General features: G+C 47.9%; 1 protein-coding gene across 1 annotated transcript; it reads left to right on the top strand.

Moving 5' to 3' along the window:
- The first annotated feature begins 1,452 nt into the window (after window positions 1-1,452).
- card14 (caspase recruitment domain family, member 14) lies at window positions 1,453-22,273 on the top strand. The gene is made up of 20 exons (XM_030352158.1): window positions 1,453-1,878; window positions 2,332-2,469; window positions 4,244-4,569; window positions 4,949-5,107; window positions 6,127-6,246; window positions 7,327-7,452; window positions 8,003-8,155; window positions 8,603-8,725; window positions 11,940-12,040; window positions 12,997-13,052; window positions 13,294-13,351; window positions 14,041-14,266; window positions 14,843-14,969; window positions 16,694-16,934; window positions 17,468-17,531; window positions 17,739-17,865; window positions 18,327-18,500; window positions 19,533-19,654; window positions 20,627-20,742; window positions 21,574-22,273. Exons 1-20 carry the CDS (start codon window positions 1,665-1,667, stop codon window positions 21,779-21,781), a joined length of 2,979 nt encoding a protein of 992 aa, XP_030208018.1. The 5' UTR covers window positions 1,453-1,664; the 3' UTR covers window positions 21,782-22,273.
- The last annotated feature ends 1,242 nt before the right edge of the window (window positions 22,274-23,515 follow it).

Raw genomic sequence — 23,515 nt, 5'->3', positions numbered from 1 at the left:
GGAAGACTAGTCATAGAGAGAGTGACCACTTCCTACCTGTGTACACAAACATGTACACAGGTAGGGAGACGGGGAGCTCGTCCAATTATTTCTTAAGAGGCTAGACAGACTTATTGATTTTTTGGGTTCGCTTTATTGATTGCTGTCGGATATAAAAATATTTTCAACAGATGTGACAAAAGATCAAGGGGTGACTCTTCCGGTGTCTCAAGATTCAATTTAGTTTCTTGGGGTAAACGAAGAAACAAAAAAAATGCCCAATTCAAAATTTATACTGATCCAGTACATTGGGCTGCCTATTTCAGGATCTTACCCAGTCCACAAATTCAATAAAAGATATTACATTTTGTACGTGAAAAAGTATCAACTGATGACAAAAACGCTTCTGAAGTTTATATAACTTTATAAAAGATAAAGCCAAAATGTGACAATTTCTAACCGAAAAGCTGTCAAAACCCTTATTAACCTTATTAGAACCAATCTTCAATCCAGCACCATCTCTAACTCTAATAAAACCCCAAATCAATCTATTTTCTATTCTGTTCTTCCCTATCACTCTCATTATCCCTTCGCACGCATTTCTCCTTTCAACTGACACAAAACAAGTGACGCTGGTTTAGCAGAAAGAAATTAACCATTCAAATTGGAGTGGGGCCTTCCCCAAGGAGAGGACTCTCCAATGAGCAAGCGGAACGCCCCACCAAAGCTACAATACCCAGCGCCGCTGAAAGCACCTCCTTGTATTGAGGATCTATTCGCTGTACTAAGCAGATAATAGATGCAGTCTGCTTCCATTTTGTGTCTCCTCCACGAGAATAGGTTTTACAGCATTTATAGTCAACAACCCATAACAGCTTCTATGTTTGCCTGAACTGTGCTGAGATTCTCCAGAAAGTGTATGTATGTATATATGTATGTATATATATATAGATATATATATATATATATATATATATAGATAGATATATATATATATATATATATATATCAGTGTTGTTAACCACATCTATTACCATGCGACAATCACTGTGTGTTTACATGAGTATTTGTAGTTAGACATTATTATGGCACGCCTTCGATATATCTGATAAGCCTAATGTGAATGGGCATGTGTGTGTGTGTGTGTGTGTTTTTCTGGATGTTTGATTTACAGTGCCGGCTTTTTGGTTTGACTGCATTCTGCAAACACTAAAACCTCATTTGGAAGGGCTTTGTGTTCCGAGCGGATATTGAATGTCTTGGAAGCAAACAGAACCGGGCCCTGTGCCAGCATAGCGGTCAGCGATAACAGCTAATGATATATGTTGTTTTATAGAGTGCAGCAAATACGCTGTTTCGGGTTACTTCGACATTGTTGGCATTTCCGCCTCCCTTTTTGTGTGTGTGTTTTGGTGAGGGTGTCAGTGTGCAGCACGGTCCGTGTCTTGTCTTTCAGGTTTGTCATCCCCTGACGCAAAGGCGGTGACGCTGTTGCCTGAGAGGCGTGGACTGCTGTTTTGTTTTTTTTGCTCGCTGGGCTCGGCTTTTTAATCATGTTGCTCTGTGACTTTGTGGAGATGTTGACGGAAACGTGAGGGAGTGCGATTCAGGCTGCTCTTCTGCCTCACACACCGACACACAAACACACAAACGCACACACACACGCGTGTTGTGTGTCCCTCGGCATGGCGGGCGAGTGTGTGATCAGGGGTACGGACCTGAAGGAGCTGGACGAGGAGGGACTATGGGAACTGATCAACGACCACAGGCATCGGATCTCCCTGGGGGTCCGGCCGTGCATGCTGATCCCCTACCTGAGGCAGGCCAGGGTGTTGAGCGAGCTGGACGAAGACGAGATCCTCTCCTGTCACAACCTCCACAACCGCTCTATGAGAACCAGTGAGCCTTGAGACACTCATCACCTTTTTGTTTTCTGGCGTCGTGTTCTGCTGGTGCCTGTGCGTCTGACGTTAATGCCTCGTGTACTGTGCGACCGATGGGATCCGATCCCATGTCTTAAACTTCCCACCGTTCATAGATGTCGACGGACTGTTATTCTAACTAATTAATAATCAGACTAAAATTGTTGAATGTTGTGGTGTGCTTATAGCATTTGCATCTTTAGTTAGAGTGTACACAGGTGGAATGCTTGTTCCTAATTGTAACATTGCGTACGAGTTTCCCTCTCCACTCGGACACATCACATTCCAGAGCGATGACCTCTGTTGACTTATCGACAATTTAATCTCCCGCTTCGACCGGGCAAAAGTCATTCCAGCGAGGACCTTTCCTAACGGAGCCTCTGTCGTGTTTTGTGACGCCTGATCGCTGTCGTGATGTTCTCCCTCTCAGGTTACATGCTGGACCTTCTGAGGACTCAAGGGAGGAACGGTGGCGTGGCCCTGCTGGAGAGTCTGATGATCCACTACCCCTGTCTCTACACCCAGGTCACCGGGCAGAAGCCCAGCACAGAGCCATCCAAATTCAGCGGTGCGTGATAAAGCGTCCTTAGATCCCGGCCTCTGTGATGTTGTTGCAACCGTGTGCGAGGTGTCCTCTCACTGCACGGGGGGGGAGGGAGGGCTCCAGAGAGGCAGTGTTGAGCCGGAAATATGCTTCTGCGACTGATTAGCCGCCCTAGGTACGGCATGGGTCCTTACTCTGCACTTTGCACCCAGGGTTTCTGCGTCTGTGATTGTAGTGCGGAAAAAGTCAACAAAAGTCGCCAAAGTCACGAAGGTCGCCATCGTTCAGCAAGGTTGACACAGGTTGTCCAAAGTGGACACACAGTTGGAAAGACGATAAAGTAGCAGGAAGTTGACAAAAGTCGTCAAAAGGTCCCCAAAGTGCGTAAACACACATAAGATACTGAATCAGTGATTTTCCTAAAGTGAAGATAGATAGATAGATAGATGGATAGATAAAAACTTTATTAATCCCCCAGAGGGAAATTCCTTTGTTAGAACAGCTCAGTAGCAGTTTAAAACAGAGGTTTAAAAATACAAATGAAACATGAAAAATAAATAGACGCAAAAGTTGTCGCTGTTCTAAGGTTGTAAATGAGTTGTCGTACAAATTGACATGCACGCAGGCATCCTAAACTAATCATGAATGCAGCAAGGAAGACAAGAAGGGTGTTCCCCCGCCCCACCTGTGGTTAATGTCTTAGCGAGGTGCACGGCCACCGCCGTCCAGACCCTGCGGCGGCTTTCCGACGCAGGCACAAACCCAACTCACCCCGTTGAACCCCTTATCACACTTGTTGTTATGTTTCTATATCATGGAGTTATGTTGCTATGTTAGTGCGTTACATGTTATAATTTGTGTGGTAAATATATTAATAGCACATTTGGAGTATTGGGAAACGCAATTTCGGTCCTCTTTGTTACCTGTTGCGTGGTCGGTCCGACAACAAAGTCCACTTGACTTGTTTCTCGATTTGATTTGAAAATTGTATTTCAAATATGCAGGAAACATGTCATCAAATGAAGGAAACAAAACCAGGCTCTATTTTTCCTTTTTTTTCTCAACACATTTGAAAAGGAGTGGGAAGAAGCATACACTTGTTTAATCCCGACCCCTTTGATTAAATCATACAATAATCCTAAACTACTACCTGATTATTAACTACTACCCATCAGGCACAGCGCCTGAATTCCAGTTGTGGATGGGCCAGAACAATTGTGGGTGGTCCTTAAATTAAAAACGTTATCAAATCCCTGTTTAACCTAATATAAATGACTGACTAATATACTGTTATATTATCCGTGCATATAGAGATTTGAATAGCTTGATGTTCTTTCAATATTTTGTTGCATTGTGAAAAATGTCGGTGCATAGGACGGACCTATCCGCGACCTCTCCTTAGGCCTTTTTACACTGCCAAGCCGGTTTGGTCGCGGCTTGGCACGCAAGGAACATACTGAGCTTGGTTTATTATGCAAAGAAGATGCATTCAAATGTATTTCACGGTAATCCACGAAGATAACAGCCCTCTAATGCAAATCGGATCAAGCATCAATATCAACAAAGTTTCCTAAATTGCAAAAATAAATCATTTCAGAAGCCTTTAAAAAAACCTAATAATAATGATTAAAATATATTAACCTTTATTTATATTTTTTTGAAGAAAAAAGTTTTTGGGTGGGCCTGTTGAACAGTGGGTGGTCCTAGGTCCGTCAGGCCCACCCATAACGCCGTGCCTGCTACCTACTTGTCTGAAGACTGTGTTAACGACCATGTCTCTCTGCTCTCCGCTCGCCAGGCCTGATCAAGTACTCAGAGCTGACAGAGTACCTGGTGCGGGCCGTGACGGGCATGCAGAAGGAACTCCAGGAGGCGCGCAACGAGGCGGGCCGGCAGGGTGGACGCTGCACCGCCCTGCAGGCGGAGATGGACCTGATGACGGAGGCGGAGGAGAAATCCCGCCGCTTCAGCTTGGAGAACGAGCACATGCGGCGGCAGCTGGCGGCGGCGAACCGCGAGCTCACCAAGCTGAAGGACGAGCGGTGCGACCTTTACGTGCGCCACACCGCCGCCATCGAGGAGAAGTCGGCCGTGAACATCCGGAGCCGGGACCTCACCCTGCAGGTCCGGATAGACAAGTTAGACATGCATGATTTGGGCAAATAGTCAAATTTTAAAATGTAACATTTTAATTTCCTTTTTAATTCCTAGTTTTCAATTTAAAATTGTTAAATAATTTAACTTAAAAAATTTAAAAATCTTAAGGGATCTTAAAAAAATTGTAAGCTTAAAACTTTACAATTTTTTTTTTTAATCGTAATTGTAATATTTAAAATGGAAAAAAAAAAACCCTTCTTAATTAAATCCTCAGAGTTTGATAAACAAGCGCAGACTATGAGGGCGAATGGGAATATGTGATGTGAAAAAATACTCCTTTTTAATAATCCGCCTGTCCGCCTGTCGGTCTGCCTGTCTGCTGGCTCGTGTTCGGTGCGGCCTACAGGTGTACCAGCTGCAGACGGAGCTGCAGAAGGCGCAGGCTGAGACGGACTACCAGAAGCGGCGCTCGCTGAAGTGTGCCTCGCCGGCAGAGACCCAGCAGCTGCGCGAGGAGCTCAGCGCGCTGCGCAGGGACATCATGATGGTGGAGAAGTTCAGCCCGGTGAGGAACCTCCCATCTGGGCTCCTGCTCGCTGACAAAATGGGTTGAATGTTAAAACTGTGAATTTGCTTGACTGGAATCCTTTTATAATTTGGGTCTCATAAGGAGTTTCTGAACATTTCTGTTATTTTTGACAACATTTTTAAAGTCTGGTTCCAAACTTGTAGCTAAAAGCACACACACGCACACGCACACACACACACACACACACACACACACACACACACACACACACACACACACACACACACACACACACACACACACACACACACACACACACACACACAGTCAGCATCTCCAGAGAAACAGTGTGTGTACATGGTTCCTCCAGGTAAACATCCAGGTGTGAGGAGCTATGGCTGGCCTCAGAGCAGCTGAAGTGTCTCATTAATACACTGCGTTAGAAAGTAGGAAATGGTCTGGAGAAACACAAATATTTGACCCAATAATGGTGTGATCAATAGCCATGGAGTGTGGCAGTAACACTCTTGACAACAATGACAATGCAAGTGGTTGCCAACCTATCACCTTTCAGTAGGGGACGGAACAGGAGCTATCTCGTACACAGAAAACAAACACACATCCAAAAATATATTGCAAGTGCGTTGCTCAACACTTCAATGGATACATGAAACAAAGGCTTATTCATTTACGTAGCGATGAAGTGATTAAGGTTATATAATTTATGTGATATTGTTACTAGGGTTCTAACCTAGTAACAATAGCTGAAGGTTGCTGGTTCGATCCCCGGCTCTTCCTAGCTGAGTATTGAGGTGTCCTTAAGCAAGGCACCTAACCCTTACTGGTCCAGACGAGCTGGCTGTCGCCCTGCGAGGCTGACTCCGCCGTCGGTGGGTGAATGGTGAATGTGACGCAATATTGTAAAGCGCTTTGGGTGGCCAATGGTTAGAAAAGCGCTGTATAAATGCAGTCCATTTACATTTGCATTGATTTACCCAGGACATATTGCTAAACAGATGCTAACAGCGTAGCTAACCTAGCGCTCCATCCCCCAGGCCCATGAGGACATCCTGGCCCAGGACCTGGCTGAGGCCCGGGATGGACGCATGGAGCTGGCCGAGCAGCTGAGGAGCTACAGGGACGAGAACGAACGGCTGCTCCGAGAGAAGGAAGAGGTGAGGACTCAGACCCCAACCCTCCTCCTCCTCCACCACCCACGCATCCTTCTCCTTTTCCTGATCTTCTTCCTCCTCCTCCTTCACCACCCACACCTCCTCCTCCTCCTCCCCCTCCTACTCTACCTCCACCTCCTCCTCCTCTTCCTCCTCCTCCTCCTCTTCCTCCTCCTCCTTCCCTCACATCTCCTCCTCCTCCTCCTCCTCCCCCTCCTCCTCTACCTCCACTTCCTGTTCCTCCTTCTCTTCCTCCTCCTCCTCCTCCTCCTCCTCCTCCTCCTCTACCTCCACTTCCTGTTCCTCCTCCTCCTCCTCCTCCTCTACCTCCACTTCCTGTTCCTCCTCCTCTTCCTCCTTCTACTCCTCCTCCTCCTCTTCCTCCTCCTCCACCTCCCCACTGCCAATCTCATGCCCTAGATAGATCGGGGAACCCCCGCCACATGGCGGCTGCGGTTGGATAAGCAGATACCGATAAAGGGTGCAGTACCTGTTGTCACACCTGTTTCTCCTTTCTTTCCCTCTCCAGTCCCCAGGCGTGAGATCAGCCTGAGATAAGAACAAATGAGTACAAGCGGCTCTCCCATACAAACGTATCTCTTTCTCTAGATAACCTACCCTCTACTGACACAATTAAGTCCTCATATCACCCCTTTCTGTTCGATTTTCATGCAATATTTGTTCCTTGTTTATTTTTCCCATACTCTCTGCTCATATTTGTCTCGTATTCTCCCACGTTTCAGAGTCTGGGGTCAGGGTCAAGGGTCAAGCTTAAGTCGACTGGGGTGGTTGACTAAAGCTACCATCTTATGTGTAGCATCTTATCCTAGCTTTCTTTGTTGTATCCGGGGAACGGGTTAACCTCGCAATTATTGGTGCTTGGCACGTGGTTCTATGAACATCCTTACTGTACTGACAGCGATAGATTGTTTCACCTTCTTCTGACAAATGTACTTGTAAATCGCTTTGGATAAAAGCGTCTGCTAAATACGCTAAATATAGATTTAAATATAAATGGTGCACCGAAAACTAAAAGTCCCAGAATGATCCCAGGGTTCAAAGGTTGGTGTGTTCTCCCTCCAGTCCCTGGACCAGAAGGAGCAGCTGGCACTGCAGGTGAAGCAGCTCACCTTGGACTGTGACATGTTCAAGGAGAAGAGCTCCGTGATCCAGGGCCAGATGAGAGAGCTACAGGACGAGAGAGACCAGGTGAGGGTCGCACTCCTACAATGGCCTCCGCAGTAGCATGGGCACTGGGAAATGTAGTTTTTAACGAGTTGTTTAAACAACTACATTTTTGTGTTTATTATTGTTAAGCTTGGGTTAATGGTGCGGAAGGGAAATTTAGGATTGGTTTATGTATTCCAAATGAACATGATTTGGAATACATTAACATGTATTACAAATGACCAAGATTTGGGATGTATGAACATATATAACAAATTAACATGGCTTTTCCTCAACATTTTCTCCTCTTCTCTCTGAGTACGTGTGTGTGTATAGATGTATGTTGACCTGTGTTTGTGTGTGTATGTGCGTGTATTTATGCTTATGTGCGTGCGTGTGTGTGTATTTGTTGATGAGTGTTTGTGTGTATGAGTATGTGTGTGTGCATGTATGAGTGTGTGTGTGCGTGTAGGTATGTGTGTGTGTGTGTGTGTGTGTGTGTGTGTTTGTGTGTTGATCCTCATTATAAGCTAACGGAGCGACGGAGGTACCATGAGCTGTGTTCACCCCTCCCTGTACCCTTCCTCCCCAGGCGTACGCGTCCCGGGACGAGGCCCAGGCCCAGATCAGCCGCAGCCTGGCCGACAAGGACACCCTGCGCTCCCAGATAGTGGAGCTCCAGGAGAGGCTGTTCTCCTGCCAGGGGGCCCGGACCCCCACCACCGTCTGCCTTTACTCCGCCGATGTAACGAACTCACTCATTCACTTAGAATAACTTTAATATGTTTAGAGGCATATACTGAATAAGGGATCGTCCCACATGTACATAAAGTGTGTGTGCGTGTGTGTGGGTGGGGGTGTGTGGGGGGGGGGGGGGGGCTTGTGTGTGGGCTTGTGTGCGTGTGTGGGCTTGTGTGTGCGTGTGTGTTTGTGTGAATTCGGGTGGGTGGGTGTGCTTGTGTGTGTGTGTGTGTGTGTGTGCATGTGCGTAAATGTGTGTGAACGTGTGCGTGCATGTGTTAATGTTTGTCTCTGGGTGTATGTCTGTGTGTGTGTGTGTGTGTGTGTGTGTGTGTGTGTGTGTGTGTGTGTGTGTGTCTGCGTGTGCGTGTGCGTGTGCGTGTGTGTGTGTGTGTGTGTGTGTGTGTGTGTGTGTGTGTGTGTGTGTGTGTGTGTGTGTGTGTGTGTGTAGTCGGGGGGCTCCTGGGACAGCCTGGGCTCCAGCAGTGAGGACTCCAGCGGGACCCCCCCCCGGCCCCCCCTCCGCCGCACGACGGCCCTCGACCCCACGGACTACCCCTTCTTCAACCCTGAGGTGTGTTATCTGTCTGTCTGCCTGTCTGCCTGTCTATCTGTCTGTCTGTCTGTCTGTCTGTCTGTCTGTCTGTCTGTCTGTCTGTCTGTCTGTCTGTCTCTCTGTCTCTCTGTCTGTCTGTCTGTCTGTCTGTCTGTCTGTCTGTCTGTCTGTCTGTCTGTCTGTCTGTCTGTCTGTCTGTCTGTTCATCTGTCTGTCTGTCTGTCTGTCTGTCTGTCTATCTAACTATCAGTAGAAAAAAAAACTACACTTACACTTGACACTTTGGGCCTTGCAAAAAAAAACAATGCAAAATGCACACTGTTTAGGCGCCAAGAAGACCCTTTTAAGAAGATAAGATATATGCCAGCCGCATTTAAACAGTGTTTAGGCGGGTGCGGCTCTTTAGCCAATCAGAGAGCTTGTAACATCCCATGGCTAATTTGCGTTGTTTTTCTTTGCAAGGCCCAAATTGTCACCGAAAGGCTAAATGGATAGGCTAAAAGGAGAAGCTAAATGACTAAGCAAATCAAATAGCTAATAGGAAAAGGAAAAGCAGCGGGGAAATGCAAATGTCAAGGAAATCACTCTTTTTAATGTCTGATTAATATCTGTATTCTTAATCCAATTTGTGATTCCAGTTTTAACGTTGAATATTTGATTTTGAATTTTTAACATTGAAAAAAAAGCTGAATAGGAGTTCATTTCAAATCCAGATACGTTATTTCAATGCATAAATATTCAGTGTTTAGAGTTCAGTGGCTTTTTATTTTCAAAATCCGATGGCACAGATTTACTTCCATAGAAGTGACTCAAACGTTTTGTTGTTGAGAGGGCATATCGGTTTCCACTATATAGGTTTCTACAGGTCAAAATCTGTGTGGGGGTGGGGGAAGCTAGTGGGGGATATGTTCAACAAAAGAACACGGAATTGAAAGCTACTTACAATAGGCCTAGGCTACATTAACTTCCCATGATGGCAGCAATGTTCCACTTTCAGCTGGAATTCACCGGTACATCAAAACCACGTGTCTTCTATAGATTTCAGTTCCCTTTATTTATTCACAGAGTTCAGCAGCGGCATTCATTCAGAATCAGAGCCCACATTAAAGCTGCATTTAGGGCGACTATCACTACCCAGCCGAAAAATAGATAGATAAATATATAAATGGTTTTGTATATAGCAGTCAGGAACATGGGCATAGTTGTGGAAGTGCTGGTGTTAGGAAAAAAAAGTTGACGGGAATTAAAGTGCTGCACATCGACTGTACAAATGTAGATTATTCATCACAAGAATTTAAATTCAGAAATCGAATAGGCAAATAAAGTCTGAATTGTGAGATAAAATTCAGCATTCTGATAATAAAGTCAGAATACTTGGATAAAATCCAAATTCTGATAATTAAATCCAGCATTGAAGGTTAATTTAAGAAGGTTCTCCCCAGTCATTTGTCGCCTGGTCGCGATGTCGAGTTTTTTTTTTCAAGTAGTTCACTGGTCGTAGCGCGCAATAATTTGTAGTGTCAGAATTCTGAGAATTTTGTCAGCATTCAGATTTCTCAGAATTCTCTGACACTGCAAATTAAAGCACTACTACTAGCGAACTCCTTTCAGCGTGGCAGGAGAGAACTTCCTTAAATTAACCTTTAATGCTAGATTTGCATGAGCGCTTTTGTGTGAATCACACAATAATTGTGTGAAACCCATGCACACGCTCACACGCCACACTTTGTATTTCTCACGCAGAAGAAATTACCAGGATAGCGTCCACCAATTTGGGCCGCTATTTAACAGTGTTACAGGTAGGAATCAAATGTGTTTCCCGGGTAACCAGACGTCCTCTTAACAAACATTAACAAATTTCTCCTACAGGGGATTGATAAAGTTCTATCTAGATTTGAACAGAAAGAAAAACTTGGTCATACTTTACACACATTACCACAGCATTGGCCTGATGCCACAGATATATTTTCAGCATTGGACTGAATGCCACATAAATATATAATTATGTTTTTGCACGTTTGCAACGTTTAAAAGTTCAGGGTATAAAGTTCAAGTGTATGCCTCAACTTGTATTGCTTAAGCCAATTGCCTTTTGAGGCAGTGTTTTTTCTGTTAGTGTTAGTGTTAAGGGCCAATAGTGCTTACTATCACACGTTAGTGGACACATTTGTATGCAGTCACATTTTAATAACATGTTATGATGGCGTAGCCATGCATGTTGTTTAATTGTTAATATGTAAATTTGTTTTTTATTGAAAATACTTTGTGTAGATGAATTATCCCCAAACTTGTCATCGTAACACCTTTGAAATAAACATGACTTATCATGGCAGATACCTGTGAATTGTTTATCATATGCGGTAAGGGTGTAACGTCTTCAACTCAGTACCTTGGTAGAACCCACTTACAGTAAAAATCACTTCTGATGGAAACACACTTTTCTTGTCTATTGTCACTATTATATTGTTTAAAATGTACGCATACATTAAAAAAATATATAGTGTATAAAAAGTGGCTAGTAAAAAAGATGAGTGTGGTAGATTTTTAAATCTACCTGCCACAGCGGCTGGTGGGCAAAAAACTTAATTTCCATCTCTGATATCTATATATATATATATATATATAGAAACACAGACGTGCGTGTGTGTGTGGGTGTTTATATATATATATATATATACACCCACACATATATATATATATATACACCCCAGTGTTTCCCCCAGTAAATGTCTTAGTCAAGGTGGTCAAGGAGCGGGGGGGGGGGGGGGGGGGGGGGGGGGGGTCTCCCTGGTTAAATTCAATTGAAAAAGCTTGATGTCACGACCATTGTTGTGAACACCGATGCATTATTGATCTTTATTTTTACACCTGATGGAAGTATGTTTTCTTTCCCTACGAGAGTTTTCTACTTTGTTAATGCATAATAATTAAAAAAAAAAAAAAAAAAAAATTGATAATTTTTTTTATTTATTTTATATACATTGGCAGTCAAGGCGGGGCCCTATTGTTGATAAGGCAGCCGCCTTAACAACACAGTGCTGGGGGAAACACTGCACCCACACACACACGCACGTCTGTGTTTCTGTGTGGGTGTGTGTATTTGTGTCTGTGTGTACATATGTATGTTGACCTGTGTGTGTGTGTGTGTGTGTGTGTGTGTGTGTATATATGTATGCTAATCTGTAAGTGTGTTTTTGTGTGCATGTGCCTGTGTGCGTGTGCGTGTGTGTAGTCTGAGGACGGCCCACCCTGCAGCATTCGCTCCCTGACCGCGCAGCCGCCGGGACCAGAGTCACTGCGCCGACGTGAGGGGGAGCTATACGCAGAGAGCAGGTGTGTGTGTGTGCGTCTGTGTTTATGTGTGTGTGTGTGTGTGTGTGTGCGTCTGTGTTTATATTTGTGTGTGTGTGTGTGTGTGTGTGTGTGTTTGCGTGTGTGTGTGTGTTCATGTGTGTGTCTGCGTGTGTTTGCGTGCGCGCGCGCGTGTGTGTGTGTGTGCGTGCATGTGCGTGTACGTGGGCATGTGTGTGTTGCTCCGCTTTGAACAGACATCATGAACATGCAGTCTTCCAGTCCTCTCTCATGTGAGCACCATTGTCCACGCGGTGAATCAATAGATCAGGCGTTAGCCGTCTGCCAGTCTAGTCCAGGGGGTTACCAGGAAGAGACTCTGGCGTGCTCATCTTTCTGACGCCTGAGAGATAGTGCACTCGTTAACAGTCGCCTCTCTTCCTCGCGGTGGGAGGTGACATCATTCGGAGCACTTTAGACCTAGCCGTGGTTATCCATTGTGTGGACTCCCAATCAAAGCGTAACCCTGAATTAATGACACGGAGGCCTCAAGCACAACCACTGATCCTCGGGGGGTGGGATGTGCAATTCTAACTATTTAGTACACACTAAATACCCACAGCTGGGGGTTACCCAACCCAACATTATTCACCCTTGAGGTAGGGATTTTGATCCCAACCATTGTGCTGTTTCCTGACAGCCTGGACAAAAGGCACGTTGTTAATGTGAAGACTTTCACTGCCAACTACACTGTTACAATATTATGACTGTCGATATCCTTCCTGATAGTTGATATGCCAATGTCAATGGCTAATGTGTGTGTGTATGTGTGCGTGTGTATTTGTGTGTTTGTGCGTGTGTGTGTATTTGTGTGTGTGCGTCCGTGTGTGTGTGTGTGTGTGTGTGTGTGTGTGTGTGTGTGTGTGTGTGTGTGTGTGTGTGTGTGTGTGTGTGTGTGTGTGTGCGTGCACATGCATGCATGTTTCCTTATCTTCCAGCCCAGAAACAGCTGAAATCTGCCCCCCGTTGGACGACTTTGTGTTTCTCCCAAACGGTAAGGGTCCGAACTTCCGGTGCGACTTCCGTCCATGTGTGTGTGTATCTGTCCAAGCGCGTGTCGGTGCGTGTGTCTGTGCACGCGCACGTCGGTGCGTGTGTTCACGTGAACATATTGGTGATTATATGCCCGTCACTAAGGACCCCATAGGCCGTGCTGAATGCTGGACGTGAGCCAGGAGGAAAGGCATTAACCTTTGGAACAAAACCAACAAGCACACATTGTCTCACCTCTGCAGAATTCGAGACGGAGACGTCGGGTGGGAGGTGTCCTTCCAGGGGCAACGGGGCAGACAGGTGAGGCAGGCGACACCGCGGTGCCAACATCGACTCTGTGAGGACAGAATAACACACGCTACCGCTAGTACCCGCCGCAGGGAGGAATGCGGAAGAGGAATGCTTGTGACAATGAGGACATTAGAGACACTGCTTTTCTTTCTTCATGGATTATTTACACTGTTCCGGTCCGAGTTATTCTAGGGCTGTTTGTTTGTGGTGGTGTTCAGTGTTTTCAATGATTGAACTGAAAAATGTGTTATGTTCAAAGTTAACGGGCATCGCTCATTCCTCTCACTCACTCGATCCTTTCCTTGAGTCTCACTCGAACATTTCGTTTTTCTCACTCCTCTCACTCACTAACTCACTCCTCTCATTCAAATCGTTCCGTCATCTCACTCCATTCACACCCTCCTCTCACTCATTCACTCCCCGCTGTCCTCTCACTCACTCATCTCACTTAATAATTTCCTTTAATCTCACTCCTCACTCACTCACTCCTGTTATTCGATCCTTTCCTTCGCCTCTCGCTCCGTCCTTTCCTTTATCTCACCCCTCTCACTCCCTCCTCTCACTAACACCTCTCCCTCACTCATCCCCCTCCTCTCATTCACTCACTCCTCGCACCCACTCCTCCCGCTCAACCCTTTCCCACACCGCACTCACTCTCACTCCCTCGTTCCCGTCCCCACCTCACTCCTCCCTCTCAGTCCCTCGACCCCCCCCAGAGGCTCCGCCCCTCCCTTCCTGATGCGGTCGCGGCCCAAGGCGGTGCGTCTCTTCGGCCGTGTGCTCACCATCTCCTTCCAGGGGAAGGACCTGCTCGCCCAGCTCTCCGTCGTCGGGGGCAACAAGACGGGCGTGTTCGTGAGCGGGGTAGCGGAGGGCTCGGCCGCGCAGACCGTGGGCATCAGCCCCGGGGCGCAGATAGTGGAGGTGAGGGGGGGGGGGGGGGAGGGTCCGGGGTGGTTCTGGGGGGGGGGGGGGGGGGGGGGGGGGGGGGGGGGGGGGTGAGGGGGTGTGAATCTCTCCGTGTATGTCATGATTCGACTGCCTTTCAGATCAAACCCCATCTAAGACGCATTACAAATGAACCTCGTTGTTTCTGAACGTTTTGCCCTCTGCTGTCCACATGACATGTAGTGTATCAAAGACAAGGAACACGAGCCGACATTTGACGGCATTTCTTAGATAAAGATGTGAATGATGATCAATCAGATCAAGATTTAAATTGGCTTTCAGATCAAACTCCCACAATCCTGAGCCTTTCCGTGACTCCGTTTATTAACTGACTTTGACGTTTATTTTACTGTAATGTATTCATCAGTCGTGGCTTGGATACATCCCTCGAAGATTCATTGCGCTTATTTTCGTTTTTTGGAGCCAACCTAAAGTCTATCACTTTACGTTGTATCCCCTCTCGGGAGGTCTTTCTCCCGGTCGGTCGGGCGTGGGGCCCACGTCTCCCTCCAGGGGGCAGGCTTCAGCTTGTGCGTGTCGTTGTCTTTGCAGGTGAAGTTCGAGCACGACCAGCAGTCCCTGAGCATGGTGCTGCAGGACTCCACCCTAGAGGAGGCCCTGTGGGCCCTAGGCCAGGTCAGGGGCCTCTGCCACCTCTCCCTGCGCTCCAGCCAAGACGGTAGGACCCACGGTGAAACGCGGGGGTGCCCTCTTCTGTTGATTTATTTCTCTGTAATCTTTCCTGATTCCTTCACTCTAATCTTTCCTTATTAGGGGTCCAAGCCAACAGGTTGGATCCCTATTGTTTTTGTAAGGATTTTTCTTATTATTATTATTATACTTCCCGCCTTGAAAGTCGGTCCACAGCCCAAACCGTAAATGGTGCACACGCGCCAATTACATGACTAGAACCAGGTCCGGCACCGCTACTCAGATAACCAAATCCAGACATGCCGGCCTCTAGGTGGCGCTATACCAAGGAGAAACACGTTTGGGGCTATAGCTCCCACACCGAACCTCCCACAGTCAAAAACTTGTACCCACTTATTCACTGGAGTCTGCTGCATCTTTTGGCATAGGCCACGCCCATTTGCGTCATTAATTTTTTTTCGCACAATCGCGAAAACCGCAAAACTGTATTTTTGCTATCCCTCCCACATTTCTCGACCAATCAACACCAAACTTTGCACACGGCATCTTCAGACGCACACGCAAATAAACCCTCAGACAGTTTTTTGATCCGACTTTCGACGACGAAACGGTAGAGTTTTGAATATTTGTTTATTAGCTAAATTTGACGTGGAAAATCAAAAATCCCAAAAAAACCAAAATGAGACATCGGATCGAGTCCACATTTTACACACATGTTGGTGCTAACATTAATGTGTTCGATAAAAATTTCGGAAAATTTCGCCATTAGGGGGCGCAATAAACGAGGAAATTGTATATCTTCTACAAAATTTTTCGCCGCGCTACACTGACTTCTCGCTACTCCTACCACAGTCAAATCCTTTGTATCCACAGGTTCAGGGTAGCGTTTTGAACACATGCTTTGCGTTGTGCCGGCGAAACGCACATTTCTTGTCGCGTTGTGCCGGCGAAATGCACACTTCTTGGACCCCTGCATAACTGCTTGCAGTTCTAGTTTATTTAACTTTAATCCTTCCTGATTTATTTCCCTGTAATCTTTCCTGATTTACTTAGGAGTGAGAGTATTGAGATGAAGTAAATAATTCATTGCGAGGAGTGGGTGCGGGTAGTGAGGGATTAAGAGGAGAAACAAGAAGTTCTATTCATTACACTTCTCTTGTAGTATTGCAATTTGTTACCTGATTTGACGCGTGAGAAGAGATAACGATGAGCCATGACAGCATGAACGCTGTCAAACCAGTTTAAATGTTTTGGTTCTGTGCACTCAATGATCTGGAATAGTTTGTTTAGTTAAATATTTCCAGTGAAGTGCAGACATGTATCTATCCATCTATCTATAGCTGCTCTGTGGTTGCAGTGTTGCTGTTATGTCATGTTCCATGACTGTTCGATTCCTCTGCAGAGGCTACGATCCACCTGAAACATTAGTCATCAGAGCAGGTTAAAATACCTTGTCTATAATTCACTAACGTTGCATTAACTAGTGCATGATCGGAAATTGCTCCCTGTCTCCCTCGCTTTCTCTCTCCCTCTCTCTCTCCCTCTCTCTCTCTCTCTCTCTCTCTCTCTCTCTCTCTCTCTCTCTCTCTCTCTCTCTCTCTCTCTCTCTCCCCCTCTCTCTCTCTCCCTCTCTCTCTCTCTCTCTCTCTCTCTCTCTCTCTCTCTCTCTCTCTCTCTCCCTCCCCCCCCCCCCCCCTCTCTCTCTCTCCCCCCCCCCCCCCCTCTCTCTCCCCCCCCCCCCCGGTCCCCCAGCCTATGAGAGCCTCCTGCAGCGGCCCCCGAGCGGTGCGGCCCCCTCCGGGGACTCCTTCTACGTGAGGGTCAACATGGCCATCCCCCGGGGGCCCGGGGGCCCGCTGGCCGTGGCCTGCAACGACATCCTCCACGTGACCAACACGTGCCCCCCCGGGGGCAAGAGCACCTGGGAGGCCAGCCACGTCCACCCCAGCCAGCTGGTAGACCTCCAGGGGGGCACCATCCCCAACTACTACAGGTGGGGGGGGGGGGGGGGGGGGGAGGGAGAGAGAGAGAGAGAGGGGGGGAGGGAGGGAGAGAGAGAGAGAGAGAGAGAGAGAGAGAGAGAGAGAGAGAGAGGGAGAGAGAGAGAGAGAGAGAGAGAGAGGGGGGGAGGGGGGGAAAGAGAGAGAGAGAGAGGGAGAGAGAGAGAGAGAGAGAGAGAGAGAGAGAGAGAGAGAGAGAGAGAGAGAGAGAGAGAGAGAGAGAGAGAGGGGGAGAGAGACAGGGAGAGAGAGAGAGAGAGGGAGGGAGAGGGGGAAAAAGAGAGAGAGAGAGAGAGAGAGAGAGAGAGAGAGAGAGAGAGAGGGGGGGAGGGAGAGAGAGAGAGAGAGGGGGGGGGGGAGGGAGAGAGAGAGAGAAAGAGAGCGAGAGAGACAGAGAGACACACATAGTGTTATTGTTCCTTCTATCTGAAGAGGGACACTGCGCTACACTGATGATCTGCAACAATAGCCAATCAACAGAGTAATGTTAAACCTGGTTCTTCCTCCTTCACCCCTGACCCTGAAGGGCCCAGCGGCTTCTGATCAGAGCCATCGAGTACATGAGCTTCCAGACCAAGACAGGCGGCAAGGTAACCGCCGTCCCCATCCCCCACCTAATACGATAAATAACTCTCATTAAAAAAAAAAAAGCTTTTTGGTGCCTCGGTCGAGGTTCCTTCACGGAGGCCCCGTGTTCGTGTCTTGGTGGTGGTGGCGGTGGTTGCTATGGCGACGGGGCGTGTGACGTGACGTGACGGGCTGGGGCGTGTTCTTCCCCCCCCCCCCCGACTCTGCAGGGGGCGGCGGGGGCCGGAGGGGCCAAGGAGAAGCAGAAGGCGGTGAGGATCGTCAGCACGGGCCGTCAGGGCAGGAGCTCGCTGTGGCTCAGCGTCCAGGTCAGCAGCGCCAAGAGCCGAGAGCCAGGTGGGGGGAGTGTGTGTGTGTGTGTGTCTGTGGGTGGGGGGGGGGAAACACGTTTCCTTAAGGCACAGTGGCAACATGGAAGTAAACGAGCCTTTCGAGTCACTTGAGTGCGTGTGTGTGTTTTTTTTATGTGTGTGTTTGCTTGGCCTCTGTGTGTGTTTGTGTTTACTGTGCGTGTATGCTGTGCATTTGCATGTGTGTGCTGTGTATTTGCATTTGTGTGTGTCTGTGTGCGTTTGTTTGTGTGTGTGCGTGTGTGTGCGTGTGTGCGTGTGTGTGTGTGTGTGTGTGTGCGTGCGTGTGTTCACCCAACCTGCACGGGGCAAGCCCATCGATTACAACACCTCTACTACCGCTACACAGTAACCAGTGACAGTCCTCCACCGGACCACCACTACCGCCACAGAGGGGCCCCTCCTCCTCCTCCACCTCTAACCCCGCCCCCTCCCTCCTGTTCCCAGGCGAGGCGGCGGCGGCGGCGCCCCCCCGTGGCTGCGTGACCCTCATGCCGTACACCCTGGTCACACCCCACTACCCCCCGGTGTGCCGTCCCGTCCTGGTGCTGCCCACCGTCCTGGGCCGCGTGCTGGACGAGAAGCTGGCCTGCTGGCAGGGCTTCCAGCTGTGTGAGCCCGGTGAGGAAGCACCCCCCCCCCCCCCCCCCGCCTGCCTTCACGTTCCACTGCCCCCCCCCCCCCCCCCCCCCCGGGAGTCGATTAGTGTTTTGTGGCTCTGTGAGCTGTGCCGTGTCAGGCGTCATCCTGTGTCCGTACTTGTGTCTTTCCGGTCAACACCTGTGCTTGCCTAATCTGTCGTCTGTGCTGCTTGTGTCTCGCGGTGCTGTCATGTCGTGTGTCATTTGTACTTGGATACTTGTCTGTCCTAAATGTTTTCAGGGGCCTTCCCAGGGATGCAAAAATGAATTTCAGGGCCCTACTGACAAATAAAGTAGCATCGTATCGTCAAACTACGAGAGTAGAATAGAATTATCTTTATTGTCATTGCACATACTACAGCGAATTGTAAATGTACTAACTTATTTATTAACTGAAGGTTATGTTAGAGGAAACTGTTTTATAAGGCGTGTCCAGCATAATGAGAGGGATATTTAGTCGGTTTGGTTTTTAGGAAGGCAATCAAATGTGTAAATATAGATAAGGGAGTCCTGGCTCACACGGTTCTCGTCGTTTACTCAAACTCTCCTCTATGTTCTCCACTTCCTCCCTCTCTCTCTCTCTCTCTCTCTCTCTCTCTCTCTCTCTCTCTCTCTCTCTCTCTCTCTCTCTCTCTCTCTCTTTCTCTCACTCTCTATCTCTCCCCCTCTCCCCCTTTCCCCCCCTCCCTTCCTCTCTCCCTCTCTCCCCCCTCGCTTCCTCCCTCTCTCCTCTCCCTCCCTCCCCCCTTTCCCCCCCTCCCTTCCTCTCTCCCTCTCTCTCCCTCCCTCTCTCCCCTCCCTCCCTCCCCCCTCTCCCCCCTTTCCACCCCTCCCTTCCTCTCTCCCTCTCTCTCTCTCTCTCTCCCCCCCCTCGCTCCCTCCCTCTCTCCCCCCTCGCTCCCCCCTCTCCCCCCTCCCTCCCCCCTCTCCCCCCTTTCCACCCCTCCCTTCCTCTCTCCCTCTCTCCCCTCCCTCCGACCTCTCCCCCCTCCCTCCCCCTATCTCTCTGCAGAGTTGCTCAGCTCCAGTGCCCATGCCGTGAGGCTCCAGAGGTCCGAGGTGCTGGAGGAGGCAGAGCAGGGAGGAAGTCATCTCTGCTACACCCTGCAGAGTGTGGAGAAGGTCATGAAGAAGGTGGGCACCCCGCATGCCCTCCCGCCCACACACACTCCCACCGACGCGCGCGCACACACACACACACACACACACACACACATACACACTCCCACCGACGCACACACACACACACACACACACAAACACTTACACATACAGTCATATACACTTCCCCAACACACACACAACCTCACACATACACACACACACAAACACACACACTACCCCCCCCCACACACACACACACACTTCCACCCCCCCCCCCACACGCACACACACACACACAAACTCCCGCCCACGCAAACACACACACATACGCACATATTCCCCACCCCCACACACACGCACACACACACACAGACACAAACACACACACATAAACACACACACACACACACACACACACACACACACACACACACACACACACACACACACACACACACACACACACACACACACACACACACAATGCTCTGGGTGTGTTTGCATAATATATATTGTTTCACGTTATTCATTGTGAGGATCTCGATGGAAAATGTGCAGTGAGACCCACACTAAGGTTCACATGGAGGTTACCGATGTTGGCTCTATAAATAATAATAGTATCTTTATTAATTCAGCATCCTTTCAAAACACACTGATAAACATAGGGCTGTAGTGATAAAAAAGCAATAAAAGGTAGCTTAAGTAAATCGTTTTTTGGAAGTGTTTAACTGTGATAAAAATCGAATGAAACGCTGAAATGTAAATGACTTATGATTTAGTATTTCATTATTTGGTGGTTAGCGTTTGTGTAAAGGTAATAATAAAAATGAGAAGAAAACCATGACACCGGTTTTCATCAGAGGACCAGCGAAAAAATATCAACACAATACCTTGACCTGGTACATTCGCAGACTATCATCACTGAATATATTGTCTTGTAACTCACCGGCCATCTGACCATCTCCATCCTCCACTTCCTGTTCCTGTCCGCCGCCCCCACAGGGAATCCACTGTGTGCTGCCGTTGGGTCTGGACTGTGTGCGCCGCCTTCACAGAGCAGACATCTTCCCCATCATCATCTTCGTGGCTCAGTCTACCCGCAGCGCACGGAAGTTCAGGTAACAGAGAGGGCGGGGACTGGAAGCTCAGGTAACAGAGGGGGCGGGGCCTGGAAGCTCAGGTAACAGAGGGGGCGGGGCCTGGAAGCTCATGTAACAGAGGGGGCGTGGCCTGGAAGCTCAGGTAACAAAGGGGGCAGGGCCTGGAAGCTCAGGTAACAGGGGGCGGGGCCTGGAAGCTCAGCTAAAAGAGAGGCTGGGGCCTGGAAGCTCAGGTAACAGAGGGGGCGCGGCCTGGAAGCTCAGGTCACAGAGAGGGCGGGGCCTGGAAGCTCAGGTAACAAAGAGGGCGGGGCCTGGAAGCTCAGGTAACAGAGGGCGAGGCCTGGAGCTCAGGTAACAGAGGGCGGGGTCTGGAAGCTCAGGTAACAGAGAGGGCATGGCCTGGAAGCTCAGGTAACAGAGAGGGCGGGGCCTGGAAGCTCAGGTAACAGAGGGGGCGGGGCCTGGAAGCACAGGTAACAGAGGGCGGGGTCTGGGCGGCGTCCTGAACCTCAGGTAACAGAGAAGACGGGCTCTAGGTTCTGCTGGTCCCACAGTGTACTGTAGGCCATCAAGTCTGCTGAGGCTTCAGAACCTCAACCAGAAGGCTGTGTTCACACCAAGTAGTGGAGGGCTACTGTGAAGTACTTATTGTACCGTTGGAAATAATGCCCAATACTGCCCTTAACACTCTAACACATGTCAACACACATGTCTTGCTGTCTGTTTCTGGTTTCCGTGTCTGCCTGTTTTTTGCTGCTGCATCACCTTCCTTTCCCCTCCTCCAGGGCCAATAAAACGCAGTCCCAGCTCCACTAACTACGCCCAACTTCCCTTGTGCCCCTGCAGGTCTAAGCTGCAGCGCCACGGGCTGAACGAGAAGCGGCTGCTCAGCTGCTCCGACAGCGAGGAGTCGCTGCTAGACAAGCTGCCCTGCGTGTGTCGCACGGTGGCTCCCGACCACTGGAGCGACAGCGCTGCCCTGCTCAACCGCCTGCACACCATCATCTGGGAGGAGCAGCAGAAGATCGTGTGGGTGGAGCCTGACCTCTGGTGACCGGTGGGGGCGGACGCTGTCACACGAAGGGCTAGCCCATTTATTGTTATTTTTTATTATTAATTTAAAGAAAAACTAAAAATAAAAGAAAATCTTTTTTAATGAGCCAATAGAAACGAACCCGTCATGTGTACTCTCATGATGAAATGATATGAGTGTGTGCTTGCAAACATACTTTTGGTGTATGTATCTGTGATACAGACTTATGGAACGACCGTCTTTAGTGAACGGGTCGCCGAATGATGTCCTTCCACGATGATTGTTATTTTTTCTCAGTTTATTTCACAATCAGTGAGTTGAAGGTTGGATCCATGTGGAACTAGGACCTGTGATAGTTTTACACACAACTTGTTGCGATGAATTCTAAGTCTTATTCTGAATGAGCATGGCGACTTCAGGGGGTTCTAAGTTATCTGTCAACTAAGAAATGTTCACGTGGTACATGTTTATATTTTTGCAATTTTTCACAAATAAATAATTTAGCGAACGATTTCATTTGCCCTTTTTTGAATACCTCTGAGTAGGCAATTTTATCCAATTTTATGGAGGTAAAACCAGTTGTAATACAAGTAAGTTCAAATGTATGTTTAGCAGTTGTTGTTGGGCAATTAACTCAAAAAATCTTAAATTCACTAAAATATGTTTGTGAAGATTGCCTCCAAGCACTCATTGCATAATGAAATCAGCAGCTTTTATTTATTATTTAAAATAAATTAATACATTTAAATAAAGGGAATTAAATTAGTCGAAAAACAATGATATTGCTTAAACTGCGTGTTTACGTATCTCAAACCGGACATTGTCCGGTTTGTATAACACTATTAAAAAAAAAACGAGCCATTTTACGACACTGTCCGGTAATGCCTTGTCCTAATTGCATCAAAGGTGATATTATGGCACCAGGTGGGAGTGTGATTAGCCTCAACAAGCCGTTTGTAAATCAGCCTTTTCCTGTGTTTTACTGATAACACAAGTATATTCAAACGAATTGTAATGGCTAATCACACTCACACCTGGTGGCGTAATATCACCCCTTTTACTTTGAACAAGGCTCCGGTCACGGCCCGTCATGGGTTCGAGCCGCCGCGTGGGGGCAGCAGAGAGGAGGGAGCAGGTTTCTGCAGGGAGGGGTTCAGGAGAGACGGAGAGACGGATGGACATAAATCACCACAGCGACAAGGCGCCACACTGCTGTACGCAAGTAGAGACGTTTAATGCGAAGTAATGACACATTTCCCTGCCGTTTGTTTCCCAAATCTGCTTTGCCATTGTGAACAGACCAGAATATACACGAGCAGCCCCTTTCCTGTTCCTATTGTCTACGTTTTGTGTCACTATTGACCTGTAAATTGTTATAATAAATCAATGTTTTCGAACGGAAGTGTTTTTGGCACCGACGTTGATCCCGCAAGGTTACCGGAAAACCGCTGTAGTCGTTTAGTCTGTTGACAGCGTGCAGTACAGACCGGGGAGAGAGAGGGGGGGGAGAGACACCCGCGCGAGTAGCCTATTTCTCTGTTGATGTCTGCAACCTAAAGAACGTCTGCATATAGAGGCCTTCTATGATGTATCATAAATAATTCTTTCGGATTCATATCACGAAGGTTGCTTTAAATTCCATGATTATTTAATGTTTAATTGTATGTAATTAGGGGTTTTAAAATTAGTCAAGACACCATTTAAAGAGTGGTGATTGAACTAAGTATTTTATTAATTATTAAAACCAATGATTGA

The sequence above is a fragment of the Gadus morhua genome, chromosome 3 (assembly GCF_902167405.1).
Source record: "Gadus morhua chromosome 3, gadMor3.0, whole genome shotgun sequence".
Classification (NCBI taxonomy): domain Eukaryota; kingdom Metazoa; phylum Chordata; class Actinopteri; order Gadiformes; family Gadidae; genus Gadus; species Gadus morhua.
Note: the sequence above shows the minus strand (reverse complement) of the source record. Positions and strands in the feature narration are given on the sequence as shown.

What these genes read in the sequence shown, in the direction of transcription:
- card14 (XM_030352158.1), top strand. Translation starts at nt 1,665, where the DNA reads ATGGCGGGCGAGTGTGTGATCAGGGGTACGGACCTGAAGGAGCTGGAC. An exon ending in AGGGGCAACGGGGCAGACAG is followed by an intron (nt 13,352 to 14,040) that starts GTGAGGCAGGCG and finishes CCTCCCTCTCAG; the next exon opens with TCCCTCGACCCCCCCCAGAG. An exon ending in CCTGCGCTCCAGCCAAGACG is followed by an intron (nt 14,970 to 16,693) that starts GTAGGACCCACG and finishes CCGGTCCCCCAG; the next exon opens with CCTATGAGAGCCTCCTGCAG.